Source organism: Oncorhynchus kisutch, unplaced genomic scaffold, assembly GCF_002021735.2.
Source record: "Oncorhynchus kisutch isolate 150728-3 unplaced genomic scaffold, Okis_V2 scaffold721, whole genome shotgun sequence".
Taxonomy (NCBI): Eukaryota; Metazoa; Chordata; class Actinopteri; order Salmoniformes; family Salmonidae; genus Oncorhynchus; species Oncorhynchus kisutch.
The window spans coordinates 1-20,260 of record NW_022262666.1 but is presented as its reverse complement, the minus strand read 5'-3'; the positions used below and the strand labels follow the sequence as shown (position 1 = coordinate 20,260).

The window sequence follows — 20,260 nt, the reverse complement described above, 5'->3', positions numbered from 1 at the left end:
CAGTTCTCTTTCCATCCTGATAATTTCAAACGTGTTCGATTTGACTTAAAGTAGTATCTGTACTTTACTATGGTTGACTTCTTTCACTTCACTACACCCCCCCCCCCCCCCCCCAAAAAATACATTTTCCCTGACAGACAAAAGTGCTCATTACATTTTGAATGCTTAGCAGGACAGACAAATTGTCCAATTCACTTTCTTGTCAAGAGCATCTCTGGTCATCTCTACTGCCTCTGATCTGGAGGACTGGGGGGGGGGGGGGGCAGTTATCCCCTAGTGTGGGGGGGGGGGGGGCAGTTATCCCCTAGTGTGGGGGGGGGGCAGTTATCCCCTAGTAGGGGGGGGGGTGAGTTTCCCCAGACACTCATCGATCATATTACTACTTACATCAAATTCTCTACATTTCTCTCAACAGGTGGATTGTTTATCGTAAAGCTTTTGTACTTGTATATTGAACATTTATAAGCCCAGTGGAATATATCTACAACTTCAAAATGTCATGTGATCAATTTACCACAACTGTTTTGTTGAAATATCTCCAAGTTGTGATAAATAATTTGACATCTTGTGGTGGTAATGTGAATTACGGGGGAGAGTTACCCCCGGGGGGGCAGTTCCTCCTAGAACCCTACTATGTTTTCACCCTTTAGAACATTTTTAAACAAATCTAAACGGAATTAAAAATACATTTGGACTCTAAATTTCCATGGACATTATTAAATATGTAAATCATGTTAAGTATCCTAATAATGAACCCATGTATTGATGTGAAAATATGAATTAATCTGTTTGTAAAAATCAACATGTTAAAATGTTTTCATTAAATAACAGAAGTCCAAAGTTATCGCTGTGGTCTTCGGACGGAATTTGTCCAGATCAGAGCTGGGAGCGCGTCGCCGTGGTTACAGACGCGGTGCGGCAGCGCGTCGCCGTGGTTACAGACACCGTGCGGCAGCGCGTTGCCGTGGTTACAGATGCGGTGAATCAACGCGACCTTTCTGGCGCCCGGTGGCAGCAGCGTCACGTTGTCTCGCCAGCTGACCGGAATTATAACGCCACCGTTTGTAAAATACACACACCGCCCCAACCCCCCCCTCCAACATTCTTCTATCCTCCCCGTCCTGCGGGCACCAGGACCGGCTGCTTGGCGTCTGTCTCGCGCCTGGCCGGTTGGAGGTTATTTTTAGTGTCCGGTTGTTTCGTGTTGCAGTGTGGGGAGTCACGATAGATCATTTTCCTCTACAGCCCAACCGGGAGACGCTCACGCCGAGTTACGGAGAATCCTGGTAGAATAACGGATATAACAGATACGGGCCCTCCGTGAGCCTTAACCGGTGGAATAACAAGCCCAGCTGTCCGGTAGGAATTAAGGGACGACATTGCCGAGCTTTTCTTAACGGAGAAAGGATATTTAAACCCCACGAACGCACCATAGCCTACTGAAGCCTTTATCAGAGATGGCCAGCACCGGGACTGAGCGCGAGGAACCTCACGTTCCCCTGGACGAACTGAGACATCCCGAGCCTGCATTCAGAGAGGCGCAGAAGTGGATCGAGGTGAGATGTCTGTGTATATAAACAGGGCTTATTACCGGGGTTATAAATGTTATATTACAGTAGGGGGTTATAAATGTTATTACAGTAGGGGGTTATAAATGTTATATTACAGTAGGGGGTTCTAGAGACCGGGGTTATAAATGTTATTACAGTAGGGGGTTATAAATGTTATATTACAGTAGGGGGTTATAAATGTTATTACAGTAGGGGGTTATAAATGTCATATTGCTGTAGGGGGTTATAAATGTTATTACAGTAGGGGGTTATAAATGTTATATTACAGTAGGGGGTTCTAGAGACCGGGGTTATAAATGTTATTGCAGTAGGGGGTTATAAATGTTATATTACAGTAGGGGGTTATAAATGTTATATTACAGTAGGGGGTTATAAATGTTATATTACAGTAGGGGGTTATAAATGTTATATTACAGTAGGGGGTTATAAATGTTATATTACAGTAGGGGGTTATAAATGTTATTACAGTAGGGGGTTATAAATGTTATTACAGTAGGGGGTTATAAATGTTATATTACAGTAGGGGGTTCTAGAGACCGGGGTTATAAATGTCATATTGCTGTAGGGGGTTCTAGAGACCGGGGTTATAAATGTTATTGCAGTAGGGGGTTATAAATGTTATTACAGTAGGGGGTTATAAATGTTATATTACAGTAGGGGGTTATAAATGTTATTACAGTAAGGGGTTATAAATGTTATATTACAGTAGGGGGTTATAAATGTTATATTACAGTAGGGGGTTATAAATGTTATTACAGTAGGGGGTTATAAATGTTATTACAGTAGGGGGTTATACATGTTATTACAGTAGGGGGTTATAAATGTTATATTACAGTAGGGGGTTCTAGAGACCGGGGTTATAAATGTCATATTGCTGTAGGGGGTTCTAGAGACCGGGTTATAAATGTTATATTGCAGTAGTAGGTTCTGGACTGGAGACCTGGGACTGAGGGGATAGCCTATAAATGTTATTTTGCTGTAGGGGGTTCTGGACTGGAGACCTGGGACTGAGGGGATAGCCTATAAATGTACTATTGCCCTGTCACCTGTTGTCTCACAGGGTGTCTGGTTACAACTTGACTAGAAGGCTTAATGTGGGACATTACTGCTGCGTGATGAAGTGTGTGTGTGTTTGAGTGAAACTAAGAGAATATTATCTAGTAAGGGATGGAACTTACTAGAATAGTATCTCTCCGTTCCTCTCGGTGGCCATGTTTGGTTTGTCTGAAGACACCCGGAGAGAGAAACGCGTTCCCCCTGAGCGCATGCACCAGAACCCCGCCTCCCGCAGGCGAGAGCCAGGAGCTTCCGGATGGTAGCCATGGCAGTGAAAATGTGGACTAGTATTCACGCACATGGCTCTCTCTGTGATGTTTACAATCAATCATGTCGTTTCAGTGACTTCTGTGTGTGTCGGGGGGGAGGGTCTTGTTATTATGAGTAGATCTATATGGTAACCTGTTTTCCACCATCTGATTGGTGGACAGCGACTGAGTGAAGTCAGCTAGTTCAACACTTCCTGTCTCAACCAGAGATCATGAGGATGATGATGGTATCTTTGGTATCTTGTCAATCACCACACACACACACCTTAGCCAAATACATTTAAACTCTGTTTTTCGACACCATTCTGTATACTTCTGGCCCCTCCTTGGACACTGTGTTAACTAACCTCCAGACGAGCTTCAATGCCATACAACTCTCCTTCCGTGGCCTCCAACTGCTTTTAAATGCTAGTAAAACTAAATGCATGCTATTCAACCGATTGTTGCCCGAACCCGCCTGCCCGGCTAGCATCACCACTCTGGACGGTTCTGACTTAGAATATGTGGACAACTACAAATACCTAGGTGTCTGGTTAGACTGTAAACTCTCCTTCCAGACTCACATTAAGCATCTCCAATCCAAAATTAAATCTAGAATCGGCTTCCTATATCGCAACAAAGCATGCTTCACTCATACTGCCAAACATACCCTCGTAAAACTGACCATCCTACCGATCCTCGACTTCGGTGATGTCATCTATAAAATAGCCTCCAACACTCTACTCAGCAAGTTGGATGCAGTCAATCACAGTGCCATCCGTTTTGTCACCAAAGCCCCATACACTACCCACCATTGCGACCTGTACGTTCTCATTGGTTGGTCCTCGCTTCGTACTCGTCGTCAAACCCAGTGGCTACAGGTTATCTACAAGTCTCTGCTGGGTAAAGCCCCGCCTTATCTCAGCTCACTGGTCACCATAGCAGCACCCACTCGTAGCACGTGCTCCAGCAGGTATATCTCACTGGTCACCCCCAAAGCCAATTCCTCGTTTGGTCGTCTTTCCTTCCAGTTCTCTGCTGCCCATGACTGGAACGAATTGCAAAAATCTCTGAAGCTGGAGACTCACATCTCCCTCACTAACTTTAAGCACCAGCTGTCAGAGAATTTTACAGATCACTGCACCTGTACCTGTCTGTAAACAGCCCATCTCTCTACCTACCTCATCCCCATACTGGTATTTATCTATTTATTTATTTTGCTCCTTTACACCCCAGTATCTCTACCTGCACATTCATCTTCGGCCGATCTACCATTCCAGTGTTTAATTGCTATATTGTAATTACTTCGCCACCATGGCCTATTTATTTCCTAACTTACCTCATTTGCACTCACTGTATATAGACTTTTTGTTTTCTTTTGTTCTACTGTATTATTGACTGTATGTTTTGTTTATTCCATGTGTAACTCTGTGTCGTTGTTTGTGTCGACTTGCTACGCTTTATTTTGGCCGGGTCGCAGTTGCAAATGAGAACTAGTTCTCAACCTACCTGGTTAAATAAAGGTGAAATAAAAAATAAAAAATGTGACCAAGCTTTAACTTCCTGACTGATGTCTTGACTGATGTCTTGAGATGTTGCTACATAATTTTCCATCCTCATGATGCCATCTATTTTGTGAAGTGCACCAGTCCCTCCTGCAGTAAAGCACCTCCACAACATGATGCTGGCACCCCTGTGCTTCACGGTTGGGATGGTGTTCTTCAGCTTGCAAGCCTCCCCCTTTTTCCTCCAAACATAACGATGGTCATTATGGCCAAACTGTTCTATTTTTGATTCATCAGACCAGAGGACATTTCTCCAAAAAGTAAGATCTGCGTCCCCATGTGCAGTTGCAAACCGTAGTCTGGCTTTTTTATGGCGGCTTTGGAGCAGTGGCTTCTTCCTTGCCGAATGGCCTTTCAGGTTATGTCGATATAGGACTTGTTTTACTTTGGATATAGATACTTTTGTACCTGTTTCCTCCAGAATCTTCACAAGGTCCTTTGCTGTTGTTCTGGGATTGATTTGCGCTTTTCGCACCAAAGTACATTAATCCCTAGGAGACAGAACACGTCTCCTTCCTGAGCGGTATGACGGCTGCGTGGTCCCATGGTGTTTATACTTGTGTACTATTGTTTGTACAGATGAACGTGGTACCTTCAGGCATTTGGAAATTGCTCCCAAGGATGAACCAGACTTGTCGAGGTCTACAATTTATTTTCTGAGGTCTTGGTTGATTTCGTTTTATTGTCCCATGATGTCAAGCAAAGAGGCACTGCGTTTGAAGGTAGGCCTTTAAATACATCCACAGGTACACCTCCAATTGACTCAAATTATGTCAATTAGCCTATCGGAAGCTTCTAAAGGCATGAAATCATTTTCTGTAATTTTCCATGCTGTTTAAAGGCAGAGTAAACTTAGTGTATGTAAACTTCTCACCCACTGGAATTGTGATACAGTGAATTATAAGTGAAATAATCTGTCTGTAAACAATTGTTGGAAAAATGACTTGTGTCATGCACAAAGTAGATGTCCTAACCAACTTGCCAAAACTATAGTTTGTTAAACAAGAAATGTGTGGAATGGTTGAAAAATGAGTTTTAATGACTCCAACCTAAGTGAATGTAAACTTCTGACTTCAACTGTAGGTAGCAGGAGGACATTTATCTCTGTTGAGATCATTTCCTTTTTAATTTATAGCCAGAGGTAAAAAAAATCCTGTTTTGACTAATTTAATAGAGTGGGTTAGGTCTGCTCAATACCAAATTAGCATACCCCCTGAGTCTCTTCCCTGTTTCACACCTGGTAGTTTGGTGGATGGGACTACCAGCTCTCTGTAACCTAGAGGACAACCAGTGGGTCCATCTCCTCTATACCACCCACCTGGTAGTGTGGTGGATGGGACTACCAGCTCTCTGTAACCTAGAGGTCAACCAGTGGGTCCGTCTCCTCTATACCACCCACCTGGTAGTGTGGTGGATGGGACTACCAGCTCTCTGTAACCTAGAGGACAACCAGTGTGTCCGTCTCCTCTATACCACCCACCTGGTAGTGTGGTGGATGGGACTACCAGCTCTCTGTAACCTAGAGGACAACCAGTGGGTCCATCTCCTCTATACCACCCACCTGGTAGTGTGGTGGATGGGACTACCAGCTCTCTGTAACCTAGAGGGCAACCAGTGGGTCCGTCTCCTCTATACCACCCACCTGGTAGTGTGGTGGATGGGACTACCAGCTCTCTGTAACCTAGAGGACAACCAGTGTGTCCGTCTCCTCTATACCACCCACCTGGTAGTGTGGTGGATGAGACTACCAGCTCTCTGTAACCTAGAGGGCAACCAGTGGGTCCGTCTCCTCTATACCACCCACCTGGTAGTGTGGTGGATGGGACTACCAGCTCTCTGTAACCTAGAGGACAACCAGTGGGTCCGTCGCCTCTTTACCATGTTTCTTGTAGGATGACAATGTCTATATTTCTGATATCTTTGGTGAAGTCCAGGTTCCTGCTCATTAGGCCAAAGACAGATCTCAGATCTGGTATATTCCAGGATCAGATAGTATGTGCGTCTGTCTTTCTCTCCCATTCTCTCTCTCTCTCTCATCTATATCTCTCTCTCTCTCTCTCTCTCTCTCCACCTGTCTCTCTCAATCTGTCTCTCTCTTCTTAATTCTCTAGTTATTTATGACTGGTAAGGCTGCCTCTCTTTCGTGTGTGTCTGTGTGTGTGACATTGGTGTCCAAGGAAACATAACAGCAGTAGCCTTTCAGGTTAGTTTGTCTCCTCGAGGCCCCGCCCCCTGCATGGCACAGCGGCCACATAGAAATGTGTGTTCTAGAACAGAGATACCTCTGGCGTGTGTTCTAGAACAGAGATACCTCTGGCGTGTGTTCTAGAACAGAGATACCTCTGGCGTGTGTTCTAGAACAGAGATACCTCTGGCGTGTGTTTTAGAACAGATATACTTCTGAAATACCTCTGACGTGTGTTCTAGAACAGATATACTTCTGACGTGTGTTCTAGAACAGATATACCTCTGGCGTGTCTTCTAGAACAGATATACCTCTGAAATACCTCTGACGTGTGTTCTAGAACAGAGATACCTCTGACGTGTGTTCTAGAACAGATATACCTCTGACGTGTGTTCTAGAACAGAGATACCTCTGACGTGTGTTCTAGAACAGAGATACCTCTGACGTGTGTTCTAGAACAGATATACCTCTGACGTGTGTTCTAGAACAGAGATACCTCTGACGTGTGTTCTAGAACAGAGAAACCTCTGACGTGTGTGTGTGTGTTTTACATGCCTGATGTCACAGCTGTCCTTGCAGGGATTAATTGGAATAGCTTCAGATGTCCAACTGCAATATCTCTGTGGGTGTGTGTATGTGCTTGCGTGTGTCTGTAATCTGGAGAGGTAGATGGAGAGAGAGTCCGTACAATAATTCTACATTTAATTTATATTATTATAGAAAATTATTATATGAAATCATGTTTGATTGGGCCTCCCTCGTCGCGCCGCGGACTAAGGCACCGCATCGCAGTGTTGAGGCGTCACTACAGATCCAGGTTTGTTGGTAATCTGATGTTGAGTCAGTAGAATAGTGTCTATCGTTGGATGTTGAGTCAGCAGAATAGTGTCTATCGTTGGATGTTGAGTCAGCAGAATAGTGTCTATCGTTGGATGTTGAGTCAGTAGAATAGTGTCTATCGTTGGATGTTGAGTCAGTAGAATAGTGTCTATCGTTGGATGTTGAGTCAGCAGAATAGTGTCTATCGTTGGATGTTGAGTCAGTAGAATAGTGTCTATCGTTGGATGTTGAGTCAGTAGAATAGTGTCTATCGTTGGATGTTGAGTCAGGAGAATAGTGTCTATCGTTGGATGTTGAGTCAGGAGAATAGTGTCTATCGTTGGTAGACTGGGGTTAATAATCTGATGTTGAGTCAGTAGAATAGTGTCTATCGTTGGTAGACTGGGCCTGTCATCATTCACTCTGAACTGGACTGTTTCCAGACAGTAGGGCCTGCCATCATTCACTATGAACTAGACTGTGTGTTTACAGGCAGTAGGGCCTGTCATCATTCACTATGAACTGGACTGTGTGTTTACAGGCAGTAACAACAGCGTGACTTCAGATCATTAGAACACATTCACCAAAAGACACAAAATACACCTGAATAGATTTCTGTAAATATTTAAAAACACCACGGGAGTCCTCCTACATTAGGGAACTTTACAGTCCTATTGATTAAACAACCATGAAAAGGTTGGCTCTCGCTCCCTCAGTTATACACATCAACAACAACCAGATCAACAACTTATGCTAGCCAGAACAAGATGAACTCATATCTAATGAAGGAACATTAGGTAAACCCTCTCAAACTTTTCCAGCTAGTTGGCTGTCAAAATTGGACTGATAAACGATGGAGCTTACCCACCAATGCATGCTTGTCCCAACCCATGCTTTGACAACTGAATGGGAACTTGCCTGCCCTCACATTTGATCGATGCCAAATACATTTGATTGACAACTAAGGGTGCGTTCATAATTGCCTCCAGTGTGTCAGAATGCGATCTGGGTCGTTTGTAAATTCAGAGCGTTTCGCTGTCTCAGTGTTCTGTTATGGAAGGTTGAGTCAACTACAACAATGTCTCAGTGTTCTGTTATGGAAGGTTGAGTCAACTACAACAATGTCTCAGTGTTCTGTTATGGAAGGTTGAGTCAACTACAACAATGTCTCAGTGTTCTGTTATGGAAGGTTGAGTCAACTACAAGAATGTCTCAGTGTTCTGTTATGGAAGGTTGAGTCAACTACAACAATGTCTTACTCTACGTCATGGATTTTTGGCTCAAATAGAACATATTTTTAAAACCCCTTTACGAAGTTGGTTTTGTAGCATGAACTGGGAATGTGATATTTTGACTGATATTATGATTGTCTGTTTGTTTCATGTCTGCCAAGTAGTTAAAACACTTTCCCTTCCACTCTACATTATTACTGTAATGATGCTCTTATTACATGTGTTAACTGTTGTTACTTCTGTTGTCAATTCACTTGTTTCATATGTTGTTAATGTTGTTACCAATTTGAATAAATGTATTTGATGTACAAATGTTTTGTTTTTCAGACATTTAGAATTTCCCTGAAATGTCCCTGTAAATGTACAGCATTATACTGGCAACAGAGTTGGCAGCTTTTACAGTAAGGAAATATTACTGTAAAATACACTATAAACTGGGTGGTTGGAGCCCTGAATGCTGATTGACTGAAAGCCGTGGTATTACCACGGTTTGACAAAACATATTTTTACTTTTCTAATTACGTTGGTAACCAGTTTATAATAGCAATAAGGCATCTCGGGGGTTTGTGGTATATGGCCAATATACCACGGTTAACGGCTGTATCAAGGCAGTCCACGTTGTGTCGTGCCCAAGAACAGCCCTAAGCCATATTCCACATCCCCTCGTGCCTTATTGCTTAATTATAGCATCAAAACTGTTAAGCAAATGCACAGTGTTATGCTGGCAACTCTGGTGCCAGTATAATGCTGTACATTTACAGAGAAAAGACAGGGTAGATCCTGGCTAAACCCTTTTAAAACCTGGTTAGAACCTCTTTATAACCTGGTTAGAACCTCTTTATTAACCTGGTTAGAACCTCTTTATAACCTGGTTAGAACCTCTTTATTAACCTGGTTAGAACCTCTTTATTAACCTGGTTAGAACATCTTTATTAACCTGGTTAGAACCTCTTTATTAACCTGGTTAGAACCTCTTTATTAACCTGGTTAGAACCTCTTTATTAACCTGGTTAGAACCTCTTTATTAACCTGGTTAGAACCTCTTTATTAACCTGGTTAGAACCTCTTTATTAACCTGGTTAGAACCTCTTTATTAACCTGGTTAGAACCTCTTTATTAACCTGGTTAGAACCTCTTTATTAACCTGGTTAGAACCTTTTATTAACCTGGTTAGAACCTCTTTATTAACCTGGTTAGAACCTTTTTATTAACCTGGTTAGAACCTCTTTATTAACCTGGTTAGATCCTCTTTAGAACCTGGTTAGAACCTTGCTAGAACATGGTTAGAAACTCGCTAGAACCTGGTTAGAACCTCGCTAGAACCTGGTTAGAACCTCGCTAGAACCTGGTTAGAACCTCTTTTACCCTGGTTAGTACCTGGTTATAACCTCTTTATAACCTGGTTATAACCTCTTTATTAACCTGGTTAGAACCTCTTTATTAACCTGGTTAGATCCTCTTTAGAACCTGGTTAGAACCTCGCTAGAACATGGTTAGAAACTCGCTAGAACCTGGTTAGAACCTCGCTAGAACCTGGTTAGAACCTCGCTAGAACCTGGTTAGAACCTCTTTTACCCTGGTTAGTACCTGGTTATAACCTCTTTATAACCTGGTTATAACCTCTTTATTAACCTGGTTAGAACCTCTTTATTAACCTGGTTAGAACCTCTTTATAACCTGGCTAGAACCTTTTAGAACCTGGCTAGAACCTCTTTAGAACCTTGTTATAACCTGGTTAGAACCGTGATGATGTGTGTTCTCCCCAGGAGGTGACGGGAAAACGTTTCGGTGAGAAGGACTTCCGGAGCGGCCTGGAGAACGGGATCCTGCTCTGCGAGTGAGTCTGTGACCTCACTTCCGCCTTTGAAATCCCCACAATCCTCTGCTGTTCCACTGTCTCTCATTAAACACACACACACACACACACACACACACACACATACATACTGAGTGTAGTGAAGTATTTGTCTGTGTGTCTCTTCCAGGTTACTGTGTTCCATCAGACCAGGTTTGGTCCAGAAAATCAACAGACTACCCTCGCCCATCGCTGGACTGGTCAGTACCACTAAATCAAATGGTTTAGAAACTCCTTTCTACATCAGCCGATGTCACAAAGTGCTGTACAGAAACCCAGCCTAAAACCCCAAACAGCAAGCAATGCAGGTGTAGAAGCACGGTGGCTAGGAAAAACTCCCTAGAAAGGCAGGGACCTAAGAACAAACCTAGAGAGGAACCAGGCTCTGAAGAGTGGCCAGTCTTCTGGTACTATACTAATGTTACCTAACCAATAACTAGGCTGTACTGGGTAGAGAGGAACCAGGCTACTGCACCAATACTACACTAATACTACACTAGTCTACACTAATGCTGCACTACTACTGCACTAATACTGCACTAATACTACACCAATACTTCACTAATACTGCACTAATACTGCACTAATACTACACAAATACTACACTGATACTGCACTGATACTGCACTGATACTGCACTAATACTGCACTTATGCTGCACTAATACTACACTAATACTACACTGATATTGCACTAATGCTACGTGAATACTACACTAATACGGCACTAATACCGCGCTAATACTACACTAGTACTACACTGATACCACACGAATACTACACTAATACCACACTAATGCTACACTAATACTGCACTAATACTACACTGATACTGCACTAATACTACACTGATACTGCACTAATATTGCACTAATGCTACTCGAATACTACACTAATACTGCACTAATACTACACTAATACTATGCTAATGCTGCACTAATACTGCACTAATACTACACTAATATTGCACTAATGCTACGCGAATACTACACTAATACTGCACTAATACTACACTAATGCTACACTAATACTACACTAATACTACACCAATACTGCACTAATACTACACTAATACTATGCTAATGCTGCACTAATACTACACTAATATTGCACTAATACTACACTAATAGTGTTGCCTATGCCCATTGCTGGACTGGTCAGTATTATACTACTATATTACTACAATACTACTGCTATACTGCTACACTACTACTGCAATACTACTAATAAACTAAACCTCTACTCTCTCTCCCTCCTCCCTCCTCCCTCCCCCCTCCCTCCCCATTCCTCTCCCTCCTCCCCCCCTCCCCAGGACAACCTGTCAGTGTTCCTCAGAGGCTGTGAGGAGTTGGGTCTGAAAGGTTCCCAGCTGTTTAATCCGGGAGACCTTCAGGACACCTCCATACAAGCCAACCTCAGGTTAGAGAGAGAAACGTGTGTGCGTGCTTATATATAAATATACACAGTATATAACTAGGCCCCTATCAAGGCCTGAACTGTCCTCCAGAAATCCCCCAGAAACCCATCCTCTCCCTATCAAGCCCTGAACTGTCCCCCAGAAACCTTCCTCTCCCTATCAAGGCCTGAACTGTCCTCCAGAAATCCCCCAGAAACCCATCCTCTCCATATCAAGGCCTGAACTGTCCCCCAGAAACCTTCCTCTCCCTATCAAGGCCTGAACTGTCCTCCAGAAATCCCCCAGAAACCCTTCCTCTCCCTATCAAGGCCTGAACTGTCCTCCAGAAATCCCCCAGAAACCCATCCTCTCCATATCAAGGCCTGAACTGTCCCCCAGAAACCCTCCTCTCCCTATCAAGGCCTGAACTGTCCCTCAGAAACCATCCTCTCCCTATCAAGGCCTGAACTGTCCTCCAGAAATCCCCCAGAAACCCATCCTCTCCATATCAAGGCCTGAACTGTCCCCCAGAAACCCTCCTCTCCTTATCAAGGCCTGAACTGTCCCTCAGAAACCATCCTCTCCCTATCAAGGCCTGAACTGTCCTCCAGAAACCCCCCAGAAACCCTCCTTCCCTATCAAGGCCTGAACTGTCCTCCAGAAATCCCTCAGAAACCCATCCTCTCCATATCAAGGCCTGAACTGTCCCTCAGAAACCCTCCTCTCCCTATCAAGGCCTGAACTGTCCTCCAGAAATCCCTCAGAAACCCATCCTCTCCATATCAAGGCCTGAACTATCCTCCAGAAACCTCTCAGAAATCCTTCTTCTCCCTATCAAGGCCTGAATTGTCCCTCAGAAACCATCCTCTCCCTATCAAGGCCTGAACTGTCCTCCAGAAATCCCCCAGAAACCCATCCTCTCCCTATCAAGGCCTGAACTGTCCCTCAGAAACCCTTCCTCTCCATATCAAGGCCTGAACTGTCCCTCAGAAACCCTTCCTCTCCCTATCAAGGCCTGAACTGTCCCCCAGAAACCCTTCCTCTCCCTATCAAGGCCTGAACTATCCTCCAGAAACCTCTCAGAAATCCTTCCTCTCCCTATCAAGGCCTGAACTATCCTCCAGAAACCTCTCAGAAATCCTTCCTCGTTCTCCCTCTGTTGGTTTTCGTGTTCATCTATGTCCTAATTCTTGTTGTTGTCCTTGTTGGGTTGTAAGTCCTCCCATTCCTTCTGTTTGTTGCCTGGTGATTCAGCAGATGAGTCTTGCAAGTTGATCACTCGCTGTCTCTCCATACTATTTCCACAAGATAAAAGTATCTTCCAATTCCTCTAGATGGGAAGAACAAAACTAAACTGTTCACATATACAGTGGGGAGAACAAGTATTTGTTACACTGCCGATTTTTCAGGTTTTACCTACTTACAAAGCATGTAAAGGTCTGTAATTTATATCATAGGTACACTTCAACTGTGAGAGACGGAATCTAAAACAAAAATCCAGAAAATCACATTGTATGATTTTGCATTTTATTACATGACATAAGTATTTGATCACCTACCAACCAGTAAGAATTAGTTTTTCTTTAAGAAGCCCTCCTGTTCTCCACTCATTACCTGTATTAACTGCACCTGGGGAGGACAGCTAACGTCAGTCCCACCAAGCCTTCTTAGGGAGGCTACACTTCTCTGTTGAGATACAGACACCGTCTCTGTTGAGAGCTTTGGTCACATGAGCTGGTTCCAGGGCAGCCTGAGCATTCAGCCAGTCGAAACATACAAGTCAACGTGATTCAAAGACATGGTGAAACCACGTGACTGTGGTCAACTCCAACCCAGCTAACAACCTTTGTCTCAAAGACATAGTGAAACCATGTGACTGTGGTCAACTCCAACCCAGCTAACAACCTTTGTCTCAAAGACATAGTGAAACCATGTGACTGTGGTCAACTCCAACCCAGCTAACAACCTTTGTCTCAAAGACATGATGAAACCATGTGACTGTGGTCAATTCCAACCCAGCTAACAGCCTTTGTCTCAAAGACATGATGAAACCACGTGACTGTGGTCAATTCCAACCCAGCTAACAACCTTTGTCTCAAAGACATGATGAAACCACATGACTGTGGTCAACTCCAACCCGGCTTAACAGCCTTCGTCAACTCGTTCTAGTCATCTTACTTACAACCAGTTAGCGAAGCTAAACACGGATAATAATTCCGCTTCCGGTGGGGCACGGTGTCCGTTGGCCCTCAGTAGGTGAGGCAAGGTGTCTGTTGGCCCTCAGTAGGTGAGGCAAGGTGTCCGTTGGCCCTCAGTAGATGAGGCAAGGTGTCCGTTGGCCCTCAGTAGGTGAGGCAAGGTGTCCGTTGGCCCTCAGTAGATGAGGCAAGGTGTCCGTTGGCCCTCAGTAGGTGAGGCAAGATGTCCGTTGGCCCTCAGTAGGTGAGGCAAGGTGTCCGTTGGCCCTCAGTAGGTGAGGCAGGGTGTCCGTTGGCCCTTAGTGGGTGAGGCAAGGTGTCCGTTGGCCTTCAGTGGGTGAGGCAAGGTGTCCGGTGGCCCTCAGTAGGTGAGGCAGGGTGTCCGGTGGCCCTCAGTAGGTGAGGCAGGGTGTCCGGTGGCCCTCAGTAGGTGAGGCAGGGTGTCCGGTGGCCCTCAGTAGGTGAGGCACGGTGTCCGTTCTCCCTCAGTAGGTGAGGCACGGTGTCCGTTGGCCCTCAGTAGATGAGGCAGGGTGTCCGGTGGCCCTCAGTAGGTGAGGCAGGGTGTCCGTTGGCCCTCAGTAGGTGAGGCACGGTGTCCGGTGGCCCTCAGTAGGTGAGGCACGGTGTCCGTTGGCCCTCAGTAGGTGAGGCACGGTGTCCGTTGGCCCTCAGTAGGTGAGGCACGGTGTCCGTTGGCCCTCAGTAGGTGAGGCACGGTGTCCGTTGGCCCTTAGTGGGTGAGGCACGGTGTCCGGTGGCCCTCAGTAGGTGAGGCACGGTGTCCGTTGGCCCTTAGTGGGTGAGGCACGGTGTCCGGTGGCCCTCAGTAGGTGAGGCACGGTGTCCGGTGGCCCTCAGTAGGTGAGGCAGGGTGTCCGTTGGCCCTTAGTGGGTGAGGCAAGGTGTCCGGTGGCCCTCAGTAGGTGAGGCAGGGTGTCTGTTGGCCCTTAGTGGGTGAGGCACGGTGTCCGGTGGCCCTTAGTGGGTGAGGCAGGGTGTCCGTTGGCCCTCAGTAGGTGAGGCAGGGTGTCCGTTGGCCCTCAGTAGGTGAGGCAGGGTGTCCGTTGGCCCTCAGTAGAGGGCGCTAGCGTGCAAACTCCCCATACATTTGTTGTACCGAGTTGACAGACTGAAAGTGACCTCTCCTCTCCTTTTCTCTTCAGGGACTCAGAATGCAGTAGAAAACTGAAGAACGTAAGTATTCAATTTAAGGGATTTATTGGCATGGGAAACATATGTGAACATTGCCAAAGCAAGTGAAATAGATAATAAACACAAGTGAAATTAACAGTAAACATTACACTCACAAAAGCTCCAAAAGAATAAAGACATTTCAAATGTCATTTAATGTCTATATACAGTGTTGTAACGATGTGCAAATAGTTAAAGTACAAAAGGAAAATAAATAAGCATAAATATGGGTTGTATTTACAATGGTGTTTGTTCTCCACTGGTTGACCTTTTCTCGTGGCAACGGGTCATAAATCTTGCTGCTGTGATGTCACACTGTGGTATTTCACCCAGTAGATATGGGAGTTTATAAAAATTGGATTTGTTTTCTAATTCTTTGTGGATCTGTGTAATCTGAGGGAAATATGTTTCTCTAATATGGTCATACATTGGGCAGGAGGTTAGGAAGTGCAGCTCAGTTTCCACCTCATTTTGTGGGTAGTGTTGCACATAGCCTGTCTTCTCTTGAGAGCCAGGTCTGCCTCTCTCTCTCTCTCTCTCTCTGACAACATCCCCCCCATCTAGGTATTAATTACAATATTCTGGCTGGGGAAGGCATCCAGTGTGTGTCCCTCCTATGACGGACCTGTCCTAAACCTCAGAGAGTTTGAGGGACTGCGATCACACATGAGAACGGTAAGACGACACACACACATCCATGTACCACACACATACACGCACACGCGCACACGCACACACACACACACACTCTGGAATGCCACAGATACAGGAATACTATGAACACACAACAGGTATACACCTCTCTCTGTTTCTCTCTCTCTGTTTCTCTCTCTGTCTCTGTCTCTGTCTCTCTGTTTCTCTCTCTGTTTCTCTCTCTGTTTCTCTCTCTCTCTCTCAATTCAATTCAATTCAATTCAATTCAATTCAAGGGCTTTATTGGCATGGGAAACATGTGTTAACATTGCCAAAGCAAGTGAGGTAGACAACATACAAAGTGAATATATAAAGTGAAAAACAACAAAAATGAACAGTAAACATTACACATACAGAAGTTTCAAAACAGTAAAGACATTACAAATGTCATATTATATATATATACAGTGTTCTAACAATGTACAAATGGCTAAAGGACACAAGATAAAATAAATAAGCATAAATATGGGTTGTATTTACAATGGTGTTTGTTCTTCACTGGTTGCCCTTTTCTCGTGGCAACAGGTCACAAATCTTGCTGCTGTGATGGCACACTGTGGAATTTCACCCAGTAGATATGGGAGTTTTTCAAAATTGGATTTGTTTTCGAATTCTTTGTGGATCTGTGTAATCTGAGGGAAATATGTCTCTCTAATATGGTCATACATTGGGCAGGAGGTTAGGAAGTGCAGCTCAGTTTCCACCTCATTTTGTGGGCAGTGAGCACATAGCCTGTCTTCTCTTGAGAGCCAAGTCTGCCTAAGGCGGCCTTTCTCAATAGCAAGGCTCTGCTCACTGAGTCTGTACATAGTCAAAGCTTTCCTTAATTTTGGGTCAGTCACAGTGGTCAGGTATTCTGCCGCTGTGTACTCTCTGTGTAGGGCCAATAGCATTCTAGTTTGCTCTCTCTCTCTCTCTTTCTCTCTCTCTCTCTCTCTCTCTCTCTCGCTCTGGCTGAATCCCAAATAATCCAACGTTTAGCAACGTCAGAGCAAGATCTGGGTTTCCATGGCAGCCGCACACAGGCCTAAAACCCTCATGCGCAATGCCAAGCGTCGGCTGGAGTGGTGTAAAGCTCGCCGCCGTTGGACTCTGGAGCAGTGGAAACGCTTTCTCTCGCTTCAACATCTGGCAGTCCAACGGATGGATCTGGGTTTGGCGGATGCCAGGAGAACGCTACCTGCCCCAATGCATAGTGCCAACTGTAAAGTTTAGTGGAGGAAGAATAATGGTCTGGGGCCTGGTTTTCATGGTTCAGGCCCCTCAGTTCCAGTGAAGGGAAATCTTAACGCTACAGCATACAATGACATTCTAGATGATTCTGTTCTCCCAACTTTGTGGTAACAGTTTGGGGAAGGCCCTTTCCTGTTTCAGGATGACAATTCCCCCATTTATTAGTGTTTATTTTATTTAACCTTTATTTAACTCGGCAAGTCAGTTAAGAACAAATTCTTATTTACAATGACAGCCTACCAGGGAACAGTGGGTAAACTGCCTTGTTCAGGGGCAGAACGACAGATTTGTACCTTGTTCAGTCTATCAACCTTTTGGTTACTGGCCCAACGATCTAACCACTAGGCTACCTGCCTCCCCTTTCTCTCTCTCTCTCTGTTTCTCTCTCTCTCTCTGTTCTCTCTCTGTTTCTCTCTCTCTCTGTTTCTCTCTCTTTCTCTCTCTCTGTTTCTCTCTCTCTCTGTTCTCTCTCTCTGTTTCTCTCTCTCTGTTCTCTTTCTCTCTCTTCTTCTCTCTTCTCTCTCTTTCTCTCTCTCTCTCTGTTTCTCTCTCTCTCTTGTTTCTCTCTCTTCTTTTCTCTCTCTCTGTGTTTCTCTCTCTTTCCTCTCTCCTCTCTCTGTTTTCTTCTCTCTCTCTGTTCTCTCTCTCTCTGTTTTCTCTGGTTTCTCTCTCTCTTCTCTCTCTCTCTCTTTCTCTCTCTCTCTGCTCTCTCCTCCTCTCCTCTCTCTTCTCTCTTCTCTCTCTCTCTCTCTCTCTCTTCTCTCTCTCTCTCTCTCTCTCTCTCTCTGTTTCTCTCTCTCTCTGTTTCTCTCTCTCTCTGTTTCTCTCTCTTTCTCTCTCTCTCTGTGTTTCTCTCTCTCTCTGTGTTTCTCTCTCTCTCTTTCTCTCTCTGTCTTACATTACTGCAACATTACCACCTAAGGTCTGTGTGTGTGTGCCCTGTGGTTTGTGTGTCTCTGTGGTGTGTGTGTGTAGCTGAGTGAGGACAGGTCTGGGTCAGACAGTGTGAGGCCAGGTGTGAGGGACAGTGGTTACGACTGCTGGGACTCAGAGCGGAGTCAGTCTCTCTCTCCCCGACAACCACACAGGACAACTCCCTGGACAGGTGACACACCACACAGACACACACAGACAAAACACACCACACAGACACACACAGACAAAACACACCACACAGACACACACAGACAAACACACACACAGACACACACAGACAAACACCCACACAGACACACACAGACAAACACACCACACAGACACACACAGACAAACACACCACACAGACACACACAGACAAACACACCACCAGACACACACAGACAACCACACCACACAGACAACACACCACACAACGCACACAGACAAACACACCACACAGACGCACACAGACAAACACACCACACAGACGCACACAGACAAACACACCACACAGACGCACACAGACAAACACACCACACAGACACACACAGACAAACACACCACACAGACACACACAGAAAAACACACCACACAGACACACACAGACGCACACAGACAAACACACCACACAGACACACACAGACAAACACACCCTACAGGACACACACAGACAAACACACCACACAGACACACACATCCAACACACCACACAGACACACACAAACAACAACCACACAGACACACACAGACAAACACACCACACAACACACACAGACACACACAGACAAACACACCACACAGACACACACAGACAAACACACCACACAGACACACACAGACAAACACACCATACCACACAGACACACACAGACAGACACACCACACAGACACACACAGACACACAGCAAACACACCACACAGACACACACAGACAAACACACCACACAGACCACACCACGACGCACACAGACAAAACACACCACACAGACACACACAGACAAACACACCACACAGACACACACAGACAAACACACCACACAGACCACACACATCCAAACACACCACACAGACACACACAGACAAAACACACCACACAGACACACACAGACAAACACACCACAACAGACACAACACAGACAAAAACACACCACACAGACACACAACAGACAAACACACCACACAATAACACACACAGACAACACACCACACAGACACAGCACAGACAAACACAACCACACAGACACACACAGACACACACAGACAAACACACCACACAGACACACACACCACACAGACACACACAGACAAACACACCACACAGACACACACACCACACAGACACACACAGACAAACACACCACACAGACACACACAGACAAACACACCACACAGACACAGACAAACACACCACACAGACACACACAGACAAACACACCACCAGGACACACACAGACAAAAACACACCACCACAAACACACCACAGAAAACAAACACACCACACAGACACACACAGACAAAACCACACCACACAGACACACACAGACAACACACCCACCAAGACACACACAGACAAACACACCACACACACGCACAACAGACAAACACACCACACAGACACCACACAGACAAACACACCACACAGACAAACCACACCACACAGACACACACAGACAAACACACCACACAACCACCACCACACAGACAAACACACCACACAGACAACACCACACCACACAGACACACACAGACAAAACACCACACAGAACACACAACAGACAACACACCACCACGACACACACAGACAAACACACCACAAACAGGACACACCACAGACAAACACACCACACAGACACCACACAGACAAACACACCACACAGACGCACAACAGACAAACAGCACCACAAGACAAACACACCAACCAGACACACACGCCTATTAAATGACAGACTGAAACTCAGATTAATGTCCTAAATAAAAATTTGATTTGATTGCACCACTGGATTCTTTTGGCTCGCGCTCCCAGACTAGCCCCTCCCCGATGTCATCATCCGTGGCAACAGTGATGGTAAGGTTCCTACGAAGACACACCCACACACAC

The 20,260-nt window shown here is 45.2% G+C and overlaps 1 protein-coding gene across 1 annotated transcript; it reads left to right on the top strand.

Annotated features, from left to right (window-relative positions):
- Positions 1-1,073: 1,073 nt before the first annotated feature.
- Positions 1,074-18,349, top strand: LOC116361507 (LIM and calponin homology domains-containing protein 1-like; the record flags this gene model as incomplete). Its single annotated transcript, XM_031815990.1, has 7 exons — positions 1,074-1,556; positions 10,443-10,513; positions 10,662-10,731; positions 11,843-11,949; positions 15,291-15,321; positions 15,883-15,993; positions 18,220-18,349. Coding segments are annotated over exons 1-7 (619 nt in total), but the record flags the coding sequence as incomplete, so codon positions are not given.
- Between the last annotated feature and the right edge of the window lie 1,911 nt (positions 18,350-20,260).